This window comes from Myotis lucifugus, unplaced genomic scaffold (genome assembly GCF_000147115.1).
Source record: "Myotis lucifugus unplaced genomic scaffold, Myoluc2.0 scaffold_48, whole genome shotgun sequence".
NCBI classification, from domain to species: domain Eukaryota; kingdom Metazoa; phylum Chordata; class Mammalia; order Chiroptera; family Vespertilionidae; genus Myotis; species Myotis lucifugus.
The window spans coordinates 4,688,346-4,702,129 of record NW_005871096.1 but is presented as its reverse complement, the minus strand read 5'-3'; the positions used below and the strand labels follow the sequence as shown (position 1 = coordinate 4,702,129).

General features: G+C 33.4%; 1 protein-coding gene across 1 annotated transcript in view; it reads left to right on the top strand.

The window, feature by feature from the left end:
* Window positions 1-13,332, top strand: part of N4BP2 (NEDD4 binding protein 2) — a 76,206-nt gene extending 62,874 nt beyond the window's left edge. The window contains exons 17-20 of the mRNA XM_023753633.1: window positions 1,919-2,107; window positions 3,069-3,237; window positions 8,833-8,956; window positions 10,216-13,332. Coding sequence (XP_023609401.1) covers window positions 1,919-2,107; window positions 3,069-3,237; window positions 8,833-8,956; window positions 10,216-10,261 — 528 coding nt within the window. The 3' untranslated portion in view covers window positions 10,262-13,332. The remainder of the gene's footprint in view (window positions 1-1,918; window positions 2,108-3,068; window positions 3,238-8,832; window positions 8,957-10,215) is intronic.
* Window positions 13,333-13,784: the final 452 nt, after the last annotated feature.

The window sequence follows — 13,784 nt, the reverse complement described above, 5'->3', positions numbered from 1 at the left end:
TTGTATAATACATATAATGTTTTATAATACTATATATATTAAATTCTATTACATAAAATCCTTAATTGGCATTTATTAAAGATTGTCTTATAGAGTACATTATAATTATAATCCCTCATAATATTTCTAATTTAATGACTGTTTTTAGCTTTTGGAAATTTAACAAGTAAACTAACTGATTTCTTTTCAATTAATTATATCAGAAAAACATGATTTATTTTAAAAAGTTGAAATTTATATTTTGGGGGGGATTTGCTTTTCAATGTTCATAAAATGTATGGCACCCGATACTTGGGATTCTTTTAAGCTTTTAAGAAAATCAACTCAATCATAGTGATTAAACCCCTCCTCCAATCCCCCCACTCCAATTACATGCTAAGAAACATCAGATTTCTGCTTGCAAATAATATTTTGGAGAGTGGGTAAATAAATGAAAGCCAAATTGGATATAGAAGTCACAAGTGCTGTTTTTTAATATTGACTTTGATATTTTAGAAACATCTGGATGTGTACTGTATAAGAATTTTCTTCAGAAAAATGGAATTTTCTATTTGGTGGCAAGCATTAAGGCAAATTTGCATAATTATTATTTCCAGTACCTTGTGTTTTAACTTGGTTACTTTTGTTTCTTTAAATATAAAGTCTATTCTGGATAGCAATTACTTGATTGAAAGATCATTTTCCAAAAGCTCAGAAAGTCAACACTACCATAGCAGCTAGTTGGGAGTCATCTGATTAAAAACTGCTCCTATAAACCCACTTAAGATTTTTATTACCTACCAGGCATGGTCACTACACATGCCCTTCTGTTTTAAAAAGAATATAATTATTTTATCAGTTAAAAAAGTTTTTATTGGGGTGATATTGGTTACTAAAATCATGTAGGTTTCAAGTTACAATTCTATGATACATCACCTGTATATTGCATTGTTGGTTTACAGCCAAAGTCAAATCTCCTTCTGTCGTCATATATTTGAGACCCCCTTTACCCTTTACTACTCCCCACCTCTTTCCCTCTGGTAACCACCACCCTATTGTCTGTGTATGAGTTTTTATTTGTTCATTTGTTTTCAGTTTTATATCCCATATGAGTGAAATCATACGGTTCTTGATTTTTTTATCTGACTTATCTTGCTTAGCACAATAGTCTCAATATCCATCCATGTTGTCCCAAATTGGCAGTATTTCATATTTTATGTACTACATCTTCAATAATCTGTCAAAGGACACTTTGGTTGCTTCCATGTCTTAGTTACTGTGAATAATACTGCAGTAAACCTAGGGATACATATATTCTTATGAATAAATGTTTTCAAATTTTGGGGGGTAGATACCCAGAAGAGGGATTTCTGGGTCATAACCTTAATTTTTGGGGGATCCTCCATTGTGTTTTCCATAGTGGTTGTACCCATTTACATTCCCACCATCAGTGAATGGTGATTCCTCTTTCTGCACAACCTTTGCAACACTTGTTGTTACTTTGATAATAGCCATCTAACAGGTGTGAGGTGGTATCTCATTGTAGTTTTGAGTTGCATTTTCCTAATAGCTAGTGAAGTTGAGCATCTTTTCATATACTGTTGGCTGTTTGTATGGACAAGTGTTGTTTCAGGTCCCATGCTCATTTTTTAAAGTGGATTATTTTGTTGAATTGAAATATGCCATTACAAAAACTATGAGTTACCTGCCATTCCTACTTTCAGTGACTGGACCCTTTGAATGGGTTCACAAACTAAAATTTGAAAAATTTTGCATTAGTTGATAAGTGCATGACTTAATAGGTAGACACTCGGGAGATGTTTTTGTCTGAGAAGAAAGATGAAAAATAGTAGAGCCTAGTTTTCATATATATTTTTATGACGGTAAAGCCAAATTTCCTACTTCCTTTGTATTGTACTTATTGGGTAACATCGTATAGGCAAAGAAATCGAAGGAGACTGAAGATACACCGAGTGAATCACCCTTCCAGGATTTTGAGTACCCCAAGTACGACGACTACAGGGCCGAGGCTTTCCTGCACCAGCAGAAGAGGATGGAATGCTACAGCAAGGCCAAAGAGGCTTATCGGATGGGGAAGAAAAACGTCGCCACATTTTATGCTCAGCAGGTAGGGAGGAAAACTGGTCATTGCTTTTTTCTTTGTCATTTATGATGTCTGAATAATCTGGGAGCAGATAATACTTGTATTGGGATGAAATTAAGTTATTCTGGGGAATGTAGATTATATAAGTGGTATAAGGTATCTTGATATATATAAGAAATGTATGGTTCTGAGACCTTTCATCTCCTTTGAAACGCTCAGTTTCTGTGGTTGCTGTTGCATTTACAGCTTACATGAATTGCAGTTTATTCTGACAGTCCGTATTTTATTTTAGGTTAGATTCCCCCATTCAGTACCACTTCTAAACAGATACAAGTCTGGAGCAACAACAGCAGAATGTTAATATTGGCCATCTCAGGGTGGGATCACAGGGGCCTTGTGCTTTAAGTCACGTTAGAATTTTCAGTAATGTATCACTTTTATAATCAGAAAAAGGAAGTTACATTACTGTCTTTCAGAGAAATAAAATTTCTACTGGGGCTCATTTGGCATAGTATTGCCTGATTTACCTTTTATTTTTGTGGTTCTATATGGCTTACTTTTTTGTGATTGAGCAGAAAAAAGCATCAAGCTGGTATAACCCTGTGAGCCCTAATAGTAAACCTTGAGGGATGGCTTCAGGGGTAATTACAAGGTTTTGAAAGGAATGAGACTCGGGATTATCAAAGGATAAACCAGTGGATTCCTTCTTGAGATGGATGGTGTTTAAGTTTCTGTTTTCTATGATTTTGGGATCAGAAAATATGTTTGAAATGATTTATTGGTTTGAGAACTATCTTGTTAATACACTGAAATTTACCTAAATTTTGGTGCATTCTTACATATTAGCTCATTGCATTAAAAACAATTTTAGATGAGCTATTCCCTGTTTTGTTCTACCTTTTATTTGGGCCACTGTTTGTTTCCTCATTGCCTACCAAGTAACAAGTATCACAAGTGTTTCCTGGTGCTATGTTTATAATTAAAGGGTAGTCTCCATGAGCAGAAGATGAGGGAAGCTAATCACCTTGCTGCGATAGAGATCTTTGAGAAAGTCAATGCCTCCCTGCTGCCACAGAACGTTTTAGACCTCCATGGACTGCACGTGGACGAAGCTATAGAACATTTGATGGCAGTTTTACAGCAGAAAACTGAAGGTAGGACTGTGAAAATGACAAATTTTCAATTCAAATATGTCTTTGCTCATATTGGTATAAATTACAAATTCAGGAGAGTCTGAATGTGCAAGCTGAGGATATATGTGCCACATTTATAGGCTCTTTCCTCAAGAGAACCTTCTTGGGAAAGAATTGTCATGGGCATGGCCATTAACAGTTTCTTTTTTATTTCCCTGTTTCACTTATATTTGTATTTCTTTGATGTGTTTGTTAAAGGAAGGGCACAGTGTAATCTGGGAATCCTGAGACTTATAAGTGGGACCTTTCAGAAATATTATACATCTTTGTTCAATAGACATTTATTAAAGCTAATAGGTATTTCTTACATGTCACTTGTTCAACTGATGTTTAATAAAATGCAGAAGTAAATAAGGTGATAGAATTTTTACAGAATTCTCACAAAAGGCAGGATTTCTGAGTGTTTGCGTTATGGTGGTTTTTTCTTTCTGCTTGCACTTTGTCTCTGCAGGTCAATACCTGCCTCTTATCTAAATTCTGCCTCTTCCCAGGGCTTCGGATGAGGATCTTTTTCATGTTCCTATTCAATATCATGCAATTCACATACATTAAAGTATCAGTTGGTGTAGATTCTTGTTTCTTTTTCATGATCAGATGGTAGCACTTAAAAAATTCAATCTGTTTTAGTTACCCCAGACTTCAATACTAGATGTCATCACCTTTCATCAATAGAATAGTATTTTTGAATTCTCAACTTGGCTTTTTCTTTATCTTCCTTTTTATTGTGAAGTCATAGAGTACCATGTCTCAGCTCTTACATTGTGGCTCCATAGTCCTGCCTTGTCATTTATAGCTGCATTGTTTTGCTTAATTGATTTATATATATTTTAGAAAGCTTTACACTGTACTTTATACAGGTTTATCAGTTCAACACATATCACTGGTAATTAAATACTTGAAGAAATATGATTGATATAAAAGGTTGAGACTTTGTGACTTTGTGAACTGTTCTACAATATTTCGCCTAATTTTAATATCCATTGATAATCCTTGGCTAAATGAGTTATTATATTGGTGGTTGCCTATGGTGTTTTTAGCGAGGGTGGAAAAGGAGAGAAGGAGGGAAGGAAGGAGAGAGAGAGAGAAACATCAATGTGCCCTTGACCAGGAATTGAGCCAAGCTGCCCAGGGCTGCTAATGGTGTTTTATAATTTGTGTCCATTCTATGTTTATTAGCAGATGTTCTTTGATGAAGGACAGGATTCCACTCCTCCAGTTGTGTGTTTTTTTTTAAAATAGAAAATTGGACATTTTAGAGAAAATCTAGAAAACAATAATAATAAAGATCAGAAAAGAAAATTTAAGAGCATTTTAAATATATTATCTGGAGAAAAGAAAGACTGTCATGTAAGCAGTAATATAAGAGAATATTCTGTCTAGAGGATGAATAAATCATTTACTCAGTAAATTTGATTATTTTCTATATTCTAGGCATCAAGGATAAAGCAGTGAAAATGAAACACAGTCTCTGTCTATGGAGTTTGCCATCTATTAGGGTAGATGATAATGGACAAATAGTTAGATAAATAATTAGCATTGTGATAAGAAAGTATAGGTTGCCATGTTTCATTTAGCATAACTTCCCAAAACTCTACGTAATCTGTTCCTTGCCTGCCTCTCCTTTTCTGTATGTTTATCTATACTGTCATTTCTTGACCCATAGACTAAGTTAGGCTCCCCATTAATAGCCTCTCATAGTATTCCTGTGTATCACAATATTTGTAAAAAAGCTTATTGTATAATTATTAAATATCTTTCTGGCCTAGAATTGAGTCAGTGATTATTATTGACTCATCATTTGTATATAGAGCCTTTTCAATATTCAAAAAACCTTTTGAATAAATGACTGAATAAAGGGTAGGTATTCCTCATTTTGTAGATGAGGAAACTGATTTTAAAAGTTTATAATAAGTGTTGATAAGAACGTAGAGAATCGTAACCCTCATATATTGCTAGTGGGAATGTTAAATGGTGCAACCACTATGGAAAAGGTTGGTATTCCTCCAAAGGTTAAACATAGAGTTACCATATGTCCCAGCAGTTCTGCTCCTAGAGAATTGAAAACAATCCATTCACACAAAAATTTGTACATGGATATTCATAATAGCCAAAAAGTAAAAACAACCCAAATGTCCATCAACTAATGAATGGGCAAACAAATGTAATATCCATGCAGTGGAATACTATTCAACCATAAAAAGGAATGAAGTACTGATACATGCTACAAAATGGATGAACCTTGTAAACATTATGCTGTATCAAAGAAGCTAGATACAAAAGGCTACATATTTATATGATTTCCATTTAGATGAAATTTCCAGAACAGGCAAATCCACAGAAGCAATAAGTACATTAGTGATTGCTAGAAAGGAGGAATAGGGCTGGAAAGGGCATAAAAGGGAGTGACTGCTAACAGCTATAGAATTTCTTTTTGAGAAGATGGAATATTCTGGAATTAGATGGTGGTGATGGGTTACACAACATTGGAATATACTAAAAACCACTGATTTGTACATTTTAACATTGAAAACTTTATATTATGTGAATTTTATAGCCATACAAAAATTACAAGAAAAAAGGAGTTAAATAACTTGTATAAACTGATAGATACTTGGTCAGACCCAAGATACGAACCCTTTCTGGAAGCCAAGGCCCGTTTTGCTGCCTCCTGTGGTGACCTGTAGTTACTGCAGTTACCACCAGGTGGTGGTATTGTTGAATAGAAACATGTCCAGGGGAAAATCTGTGGCTCTGCCCTGAATTGCTTTGTCATAAAAGACAAAATTAGGGATGAAAAAAAAAAAAGAGATATCTGTCCTTCTGTCTTTATGATTGAAATATACGCCACCACCACCCATGAAGTATTTTTGCCCCCAAATAAACCAGAAACAAATAAAGCCTTTAGATCTCACACCTACTTCACAGGGATTTACAGGGATCAGAGGAACGTGTTAAATGGCACCATGGAGATACAATCAGTGAAATCCAGACTGGAAATCTAGGATAAATGATCCAATTTTTCCAACAAATTTCAAAGAAAAACACAAGGGGAGGGAGAACCTTTTTTTTTTTTTTAAACATATTTTTTATTGATTTCAGAGAGGAAGGGAGAGGGAGAGAGATAGAAACATCAATGATGAAATTCCCAGAACATCATTGATCGGCTGCTTCCTGCACGCCCCCCAGTGGGGATCGAGCCTGCAACCCGAGCATGTGCCATGACTGGGAAGGAACCGTGACCTCCTGGTTCATAAGTCTACACTCAACCACTGAGCCAAGCCAGTTGGGCAAGGGGAATATTAAGGAACTATTTTTAATTTTTCAAGATATTGGTGACATTGGTTATATATATTTTTAAGAGTCCTTTTTGAAATACATACTGAAATATTTACAATTGAAGTGATAAGAAATTTAGCATATGCTTAAAAACGAGTTAGTTTTTTAAAAGGTGGTAAACAGCAGGAATAACCTGAAATTTGTGAACATATATCAGTACATTCATTCGTTCAACAAACATCCTTTGAACACTTACTTTATTTGAGGCATGTGATTCAACTAGACAATGTTTTCAGAGCAGTAAGTGAACTATTGAAAGGAGTGATGGTATAAATGACCGCCCTAACGGATGAGGGGAGCAGTAGTGAAGGAGTGGTGAGTGAATTATAGCAAGTTAAGTAGTGAAGGAATGGTGAGAGTGAATTATACTTAGTTAACCAGTGAAGGAGTGGTGAGAGTAAACTATAGATAAGTAGTGAAGGAGTGGTGAGAGTGAACTATAGATAAGTAGTGAAGGAGTGGTGAGAGTGAACTAGTTAAGAGATTTAAGGTTCTTTTTTTAAACCTCACTTGAGGATATTTTTCCATTGATTTTTAGATAGAGTGGAAGGGAGAAAAGAGAGAGGGGGAGAGAGAGAGAGAGAGAGAGAGAGAGAGAGAGAGAGAGAGAGAGAGAGAGATGCCTCCCTCACGTGTTCTGAAGGGGGCCAGGGATTGGTCCAGCAATCAAGGTATGTGTCCTTGACCAGGAACTGAACCTGTGATCCTTTGGTCTCCTGGCCAAATCTTTAACCACTGAGAAAACCAGCCAGGGTGAGAGTCAAGTTTTTTTAAACCAAACTTTTACTTATAATATCACACCCATAAATAAAAATGCACAAATAATAATTGTGTAGCATAAAAACTTTTTACAAAGTGAATACCCTTGTACAGCCAGAACCCAGCAGAGTTGAATTTTGAATAAAATATTGCTTGAAGTATTGGATATACCAGTAGCTTAGAGCAGAAATGGAGATCCTAAGAAAAGAAGGAATTAAAATGCAAGAGAAACATATCCTCTTAAAATTCCAGGCCAAATACTGCCCTGGAGACAGGAAACTTGAAAAACCATCTGCTTGTGGATCTGCTGGCGTCTTAGGGCAACTTGATGAGCAGAATATGGAATGTTTTTATTGTATGTATATGTATTTTATGCTAAAAGTGAGAACTTGTGCTATTTATAACTGAGGAACAAGTGTTTATTTAAATTCATTAAGCCAACTTTTATTATTAACAGGTTTTTAGAATTTTATTGCCTCTGTTATTGACTTTCAGGATTTATATATTTTATATATTTGATTTTCTCAAGGTCATTGCCAGAGTAGGAGTGGCAGTCTTTTAAGAGGCACAGGTTCACTCAATATTTAAAAATCACCTATTTGGAAGAATTTCTTAAGTTAATACTTACCTTTTTTTTAATTTTTTTTAAATATATTTTATTGATTTTTTACAGAGAGGAAGGGAGAGGGATAGAGAGTTAGAAACATCGATGAGAGAGAAACATCGATCAGCTGCCTCCTGCACACTTCCTACTGGGGATGTGCTTGCAACCAAGGTACACGCCCCTAACCGGAATCGAACCTGGGACCCTTGAGTCCGCAGGCCGACGCTCTATCCACTGAGCCAAACCGGTTAGGGCTAATACTTACCTTTTAACAGAGTGCAGTCTATGTTATATTTAGTGGATTTGTTATAGCCATTCCTGAGGGGGATACTCTATAAAGTACTTGCTTTATATCCCTTTTTACTGATGAGGAAACAAGCACAGATAACTTGTCTGTGGTCATCACACTCAGTCACTTAGTGGCAGAGCAGCTAATTAGGCCAAAGCTGACTGGCTTCAGAGCATTTATCTAATAGGGTTTTTGTGAAGATTCTTAGTTAGTAAATATAAATCACTTAATGCAATGCCTGACTCCATGGGTGTAATAATTTTTAGGTATCATATTGTAATTACCGTTATTTCAGAGAGATATTTTGATAGCACGAGGAAATCTCCTTCCCCACAGGGGAAAATGTTTCACTCTAGTTTTTAGGCACACGAATTGCTATAAGGCTTCCATACTTCAGCAGTGTAGATATAACTTACATGTAAAGATATCAGTTCTGGGCTTTTTAAAGTAATGAGTCTCTAAACCCCCATGAAAATAACTTCATATGTGTTTTGAGTAGTTCATGTTTGTTTTCTATTGAGAATGTAATTTAAGTGAATTTGAACTATTCCCATTCCTTTTGTAACAGAGTTTAAGCAGAATGGTGGCAAGCCCTATCTGTCTGTGATCACGGGGAGAGGCAATCACAGCCAGGGAGGAGTAGCTCGCATCAAACCAGCTGTCATTAAATACCTCACAAGCCATAGCTTCAGGTGAGTATAAATTGCTGTTACCGATAATTGACAATTGCCCATATCTATAGATAGTAAACACTAAGAGTGTGCTTAGAACGATATGTTAAAGTAGTTAACTAAATTTGACCTTCTGATTTTAGCTACAGTCATGCTTAAATTATGATTACCTGCTGGATTTATGATGTCCAGTAAACCAGAAATGAAAGAAAAATGTGTTTGTTATTGAAGTAATCAGTCATCTGACAAAACTATTTCTATCATAAATTTAAAATCTAAAAGAAAGTAATAATATTTGTATTTCTTTGATAATGTATTATCCAAGATAATTAGGTTACATATATCATAGTTTAAGATTGCTGTTTAATTATCCCTTTGGAAGTAGATGTATATCTGTGGATTTTGGAAGGAATTAGGAGCTTCTGCTGAAATATGTTTATAATTTGGATGTGTTTAAATATTAGCAGAAACACTGTAGTCACTGTGAATTTATACCTCTTTAATAAGTTAAATGCTATTAATGATCTTAGCTGACAAATATGAACTGTTCTTTTTTATTAAGTGATAATTATTCTGCAACAGAAAACAACAAGAAAAGAGAAGTCCAAGAATAAAGATCTGTTGATAGATAGATTCCCTGAGGATGTATTTCATTAAGTAGCCTTCTTTCCCTGCTACTAGTTTCAGTTAGTGTAGCATATTTTTTTTTTATGCCATGTAATAAATGTTGTTTGGCTGCACTATAGAAAATGGTAGTATTCTGAGCATGAAAACAGATGACATTATAGTTACTTTTACAAAAGGAATACTTAGACCAGAACATTATCACGTTGGGATTAATGATCTATTTCAGAGACTAGTGTTTTTTTTTTTTTAATTTAAAATTTCACACAGAGGGTGTTGAAACCATTTAATGGCCTGATGAATTAAACTTAACCTATTAGATTTCTTCTTGTTACACAAGGCATAGAAATAATATAATGTAGGCAACATCTTATCCTTGATACAGCATGCTCTTCTTCATGAAGGTCAAATTCAGGCTTGAGAGTTTTGATAAATCTTAAATTGTAATAATTATTAAGAGTAAACCCAAGCCTTAGGATTGTATTTATTTTGACAACAAATTAAAAGGACCATAAGCATAGATACTGGTCCTGGATATTGAGAGTACTTTGATAGTAAATATATTTTGTATAGGCCTTTGAAATTGATTATAATACATGTTTCTTACCTAGTTAGAAATTTTTATCTTTAAAATTACTCTTTTCTCATTTCTGCAGGTTCTCTGAAATTAAACCAGGGTGCTTGAAGGTCATGCTAAAGTAAAATAAACGTCCTTGACTTAGAAGTGTGAAGGTTTGTAGGTTAAAATTAGTTTTATTTGCAGTAATTTAGTCAATTTTACTATCAACATGTGTTTTATTAGAAATAATGTCCAGTTATAAAACAAAAATGTTATGATGTTTTTCAAAATTCAAGAGAAGTTTAATTTTTTATTGAATCATATGCCAAGTATGCTAAAAATATTAGAGATAATTTTCTTAGATAAAATTATCAGATCCAGTTTTAAAGTTTGAAAGTGCACAGATTTTTTCTAAAAGAGAAATTATCTTTCTATTAATTGTTGTTTGATGTTTAGTGAAGACCTAATAGTATCTATGATAGTAATGAAAGAAAGGAGAACTAATAAAACACTTGAATGCTTTTTTATTTCAAAACAAAATTTTAAAAAATCTTTTTATTTTGCTATGTCCTATTGGAAGGAAGACATGCTGTTTGTGCTTTCTTCTGCTTTGTATTTGTATATGATTTTGATCTCTTAGCCTTCTGTTTCTTTTTTCTGCGTGTGGGTATTTCCAGGAGGAAAGTTGGGGTCTGAGATTATATTGCAGTTTTACACTTTCCAAAGGCAGAAAAAGTTGCAGAGAAGGAGAAGTGGTTAGATATCTACCAAATGTTGCCATCTTATAGAACTGCTTCTAGAACCGTCTGTGTAAGTGGTATTTAAGATAGTTCTAAAGACCTGTCTTTTATATTTGAGGCTTGTAATTTCTAGACTGCAGTAAGGTCAAAATTCTATTAACTTAAAAACAAATACAGAAAACAGTTTTGATGTAATTATAAAAAGAATCACTACAATTTAAAAGTTTTTAACTTTTATTTTTAAAAAGAGCCAACTTCGTGGAAGAAAACCTTCATTGGCTTCTCTTTTTTGGTCAGCTAAAAAGTCCTGTTAGTATGTTAAAGTATGTTGATTGAAATTTCCTTTATACAAGTTTAATGTGATAAAGTTTAATTTTCCAGTATGAGACAGTGGTTTAAATAAATTTGACTTTGGATATGGAGAATACTTTCAACATATAATTTTAACAATTGTGTTGCTCTTTCATAAGCTTAAAAAATCATTTGGATCAGGAATTATAGGATTGAGCTGTTACTGAAAGAACCCTGAATTACAGAATGGTTTCCTAAAATAACAGACATTTTAATGAAAATAGAACTCAAAAACACACTTTTATATATTATGAAAGCATGCTTTTAAAAGAAGAGGTGTGTTGTTGAATTTATTTCCACAAAAATAAAAATATGTTTATTATTTAGAAATGGTTAGTGACTGATAATTGAAGTATTCATATTCTATGTTTGTAATAATTTGTTAAAAAAAGAAAAAATGCCAACAGTTTAGCATATGTTTTTAGTAATGTCTAGAAGAGTTGTACACATTAGAAATAAAACAGTTCATTTCAACTACTTATAAAATTACAATTGTTAATGATATAAAGTATCTTTATGTATAAATTAATATGATGTAAGAAATGTGACTAACAATACTAAAACCTAGAGTTACTCGAGTGTGCAGCTGCATATTTTGTGTTTTTATATTTCCTCACCCAGTTGAAAAATTGCTTTTGAGCACTTCAGCTAAACTTATTTTAATAATATAATTATGATTAATGTGGGAGCAGTCAAAAAGAACAAGAGGTGAGGTGTTTTGTGGCAAAAACCAAATGAAAACAGCTTTGTTTTATGTTGTATCAACTCTAATGTTGTACTTTATTTTGCTAAACCGAGGGTATTTCTCCTTAATTATCATTCATAAATATATAGGCACATTTTAAGCATTGAATGTATTTTTGTAAAGCTGTTTAATCCTATACTGCTACCTACCCCACTATCTAGCATAGTTTAAACAACACATAATTATGAAAAACATTTTTATAATCGCTCCTTTTGCCCATTTCTAAATCCTAGTATGGGGATTTTCAAAGTTTTTATGTGTTGGTATATTTGTGCTAGTACGTTATTCATTAGGATGGCTCTTTGCAGAAGTACTAATATTTTAAAGTGTAGTTGGAAGGTTTTAGTAACAGTTATATCTTTCAGTAGTCTCTTATCCCAGTATCTACCAGGGGGAAAAGAGAACAGTGTGGAAACCACAGGGAACGTGCAGTTGGACTGAGGGGACCCTTAACAGTATTTTAATCCATCCACTTCCTTACTTGTTCCTGAGAAATGGAAGCATGTTGCTTTTTATTTATTAGCTGTTCGTATATTCCTATGTTATTTTCAGATTGAGTTATTTTTCCAATTTATTAGTGTTTTCATATTATTTGCAATTCTATGGCCTTTAAATACAGGACATATTATATAGTAGAATTCCTGACATATTTTAAAGTGTCTTGTGTATTATAACACATTTGAGAAGAAAAGCCAAACAATTCTGTTGGATTGTTTCCAGTCCTTTATTTTTGTTCTGTTTCTTTGAAAATTCAAGTGTTTTGTATGCATAGAAAAAGGACACACAAGTTTGGTCTGAACTGGAAATTGGAAAGTTTGAAACTCAGGAAATTGCTCTGACAATGTCTTAACTGCTCTCCATTTAAGAAAATGACAAAATGCGTAAAAAAATACAAAAATAATGTTTGCTGTTGTTTTCCAAGTGCTTTTTCTAAGTGCTTTTCCATTGTGCAATGAGATGAAGTTTGATCATTTTTTCTGTGCAGTGATTAAATAGTGTTTATTTTAAATTACATGTAAAAGAAACAAATTTAAATGTTTGTGTGGCCAAAAAAAAAAAGTAAAGTTTATGTAGAACGTTTGTTAATGGTGCTTATTTTTGAAATGTAATTCAAGTTTACAGTGTTACTTAATGCTTCTTTAGAGAATTTAATAGAAAAACAAGGCTAGACTACATCTACATCCTGAAGAGCCTTTTAGAACTTCACATTGTATGATGAGAAATTTTATGATTTTCCATAAAGTTGAGCAATTGACTTTTATGGTCCAAATAATGAACCTGTTATTAACACATGACTGAATTAACCGTGAAACTTCTCATTAAAGAACATCATTGCAGCTATCTGTTGGAGAACATATAATAAAACTTTCAGACAGTATATCAGAAATTAAATGTTTTTATTTGTACTATAAAGAAAATGTAATTTTGCTGTTAACTCTACTTTTTTATTGAAAATGTTTTGTAACTTTGCTTTAAAAATTTCTTATGAAGCCATTTGCAAATTACATATTTAATTTAATAAAATACTTTAGAAACAATCCGGTGTGAGGAAATCTTTTATTTGATATAGTAAAGTTAGTAGTTTAAATATTAAAAAATATACATTTATTTAAGTCCTGACTGGTTTAGCTCAGTGGATAGAGCATCAGCCTGCAGACTGAAGGGCCCCAGGTTCGATTCCAGTCAAGGGCATGTACCTTGATTGTGGGCACATCTCCAGGGGGCGTGTGTAGGAGGCAGCTGATCGATGTTTCTCTCTCATCAATGTTTCTATTCCTCTCTCTTCCTCTCTGTAAAAATCAATAAAATATATATTAAAAAACACACAAA